The sequence below is a fragment of the Citrus clementina genome, unplaced genomic scaffold, assembly GCF_000493195.1.
Source record: "Citrus clementina cultivar Clemenules unplaced genomic scaffold, Citrus_clementina_v1.0 scaffold_8, whole genome shotgun sequence".
NCBI lineage: Eukaryota > Viridiplantae > Streptophyta > Magnoliopsida > Sapindales > Rutaceae > Citrus > Citrus x clementina.
In genome coordinates this window covers 4839919-4842686 of record NW_006262022.1, presented here as the reverse complement: position 1 = coordinate 4842686, position 2768 = coordinate 4839919, and the positions used below count along the sequence as shown (strand labels likewise).

At 38.8% G+C, this 2768-nt stretch overlaps 1 protein-coding gene across 1 annotated transcript; it reads right to left on the bottom strand.

Annotated features, from left to right (window-relative positions):
- Positions 1-750: 750 nt before the first annotated feature.
- On the bottom strand, positions 751-1527 carry LOC112096275. Its single transcript, XM_024179696.1, has 2 exons — positions 1111-1527; positions 751-1029 (listed from the first exon to the last, which is right to left on the bottom strand). Exons 1-2 carry the CDS (start codon positions 1525-1527, stop codon positions 751-753), a joined length of 696 nt encoding a protein of 231 aa, XP_024035464.1.
- Between the last annotated feature and the right edge of the window lie 1241 nt (positions 1528-2768).

Sequence of the window (2768 nt, the reverse complement as noted above, 5' to 3'; positions counted from 1 at the left end):
TGTAAACATATTCAAGGATCTCACGAGTATCGTGATTAGCTGTACCAAACTTGACCCTTATTTTCTTGCCTACTACATAATGCTCACAGAAATTTAATTTACAAGTTTTGGTATCTTTTAAGAGTTCGTGCCTCATTAGAGTTTGCAAAGACTTCTTTCTAATATGTCCCAATCGTACATGCCATAGCTCAGTGGTGTCACTGTGCGTCTCAGCAACATTTGCTTCATCAGTTGTACCTCCCTTCAAATAGTACAGATTGTGACGCCGAACCCCTTGCAGAATCACCATAGCCCTATGTGTAAACTTCATTATACTATTTTTAATAGTAACTTTGTAGCCTTTAGCTTCCAAAGCACCCACAGAAATTAGATTTTTCTTTAAAGCTGGAACAAATCTAACCTCTTTGAGTTCTCTGACCATTCCATCAAATATTTTGAGCCGAATTGTTCCTATCCCCATTGTGCAACAAGGTTGATCATTCCCCATCACAACTGCACTGGATTCTAGATTACGAAAATCCGTAAACCATTCCTTAATAGGACACAAATGATAGGTTGCTCCAGTATTAAGTATCCACTCGCTCGAACTAGCCACGTATGCTGCAGGAGTAATACTTAGTGAATAATCAGAGTCTTTATCTTTCCGTGCCATGTTTGCTGTTGTTGGTTTCTTCCCATCTCTCTTTTGAGCCTTTGGACAATCTTTCCTCCAATGACCATTTTCATGACAAAAGGCACACTCGTCTCGAGCTATATTTCTGCTTCTCGATTTGGATTGAGAATTCTTTCTACCACGCTTCTTCTGTTTCTCATCTCCCAATCTCTTCTCACCAAAGCTTCAGATGATGCTCGTTCAGAATTTTTATCATTATTCCGAATCTCTAAGCTTGTCAATGCTGTGCAAAAATCTTTAAAGACGATCACACTCTTCCCATATATCAAAGTAGTCACAAAATGACTATATTCCTCTGGTAGTGACTGTAACAGAATCATAGCCTTGACTTCATCCTTAATATCTTCATCAAGATTCTTCAAATCAGCAAGTAACTTTTCAAATCTTGAGACATGATCGTGCATTGACACCCCAGGCTTCATTCGAAAACCATATACTTGGCTCATTGCATGAAGGCGATTTTCAGGACTTTTCAACAAGTACTTCTCCTCTAATGTACACCACAAAGTCATCGCACACTCCTCATCTTTCACCAAGTATTTTACCTTCTTGGTCAAACAAGATCTGATATGACCACAAGCTTTCTTGTTCATACGATCCCAAATTTCTTCATCATACAAGTGTCTTTTATTTTTCAGAACAACATCAAGATCGATTTGAATAAGGGCATCCATAACTTCACGCCTCCACATGCCGAAGTTGATTTTCCCATTAAACTTTTCAACATCGATTTTCTGGCCTCCTATAACAGGTGCTGAATAGCGATTTGACAAATCTCGCCTCCCACCTGAAATGTCTCCTGAAATAGTCTCGGTAGATCTCTCCCCAATTCTGAAAGTTTCACTTTCTACCATTTTCTCAACGAACTATTTCCACTTGAAAAACAGTCTCTATGATGTTAATTTCGCGTGAATAAATGCACCAGGAAAGTTCCCAAGAGACTGGACGGGAATTCGGTCCTAATTAAAAACCAGAATCCTTAGACTCTTATCGCCTTTGTTGACAGAACTTTTCTAGACATGCGAAAATACACACTACTTATAATAGACTGTCTCCCAAGTACAAATGGCCGTCTCCACCATATTCGTGAACAGTACCGTATACGGGAATAATACCGTATACGTGAACAATACCGTATCCCCCCAAGTACGAACTGTCGGCTCTGATACCACTTGTTATGCGCGGAATGCGGAATCAAGCGCACCAAATAATTATAGAAAAATAAAGGACACAAAATTTACGTGGTTCGGCAATATACCTACGTCCACGGGAGCAAGAGAAAAATAATTGTATTATTAATAATTGTTTGAGTACAAATTTGAGTAAAGAAATCTCACTTTTCCAGAACCCAAATACACCCAGTACTCTCACACACACTCTCCAATTGCTCACACTCTCAGAACTCTCAAAAGCTTAAAAACTTATAAGCTTAACAAATTTTGGGATAAAATGAAATGAAGAAATGCTCTCTATTTATAGGCTTGAAGCTAGTACTATTCCACCTAACCCAAGTACTATTCCGCCTAACCCAAGCACTATTCCACCTAACCCATGCAAAAATGTCAATGGTGTCCATTTGGCAAATTTGACAAATTTGCCAACTTTTCATTTTTTTTCTTTAATTGTTTGGTAGCCCTTTAAAATTTTGCATGTCTTCTTGAATTTGGATGCCACATGCATGACTTTTCAACAAGGGGAATATCCCCTGGAACAAAGCATGGGGAGCAGCTGCATTGTGGCAGCGCAGCTGCCCCAAACGGACCCTAAATATGGTCAGAGACTCTGTCCTGCTCCTGGTTGCAAGCATGATCACCTATTTAATAATGATAAATGGTAGCTTCTGGATGCTGATCCATATTGTTGACAAACGATTTTTGTTTGGTTGGTTCATGAATTGAAAGACCAGCCTTCAACTCAAAGTCATTGGTTGAAGGGTGATATTTTCGAAAAGGACATTGAAAAAGATTTCGTAGAAAAGATATTGAGAAAGATTTCATAAGGATAGGAAGAAAGAATCAGTCATTGCTATCACTACAAGAAAAATGACCTATTATGATAGGTAAAAACTGTCATCTTAGGGGGTAGATGACGGTTA

Coding starts and splice junctions, on each gene's coding strand:
- LOC112096275 (XM_024179696.1), bottom strand. CDS start 1,527: ATGGTAGAAAGTGAAACTTTCAGAATTGGGGAGAGATCTACCGAGACT. Junction 1,030..1,110: donor GCCTTCATGCAATGAGCCAA/GTATATGGTTTT, acceptor GCTGATTTGAAG/AATCTTGATGAAGATATTAA.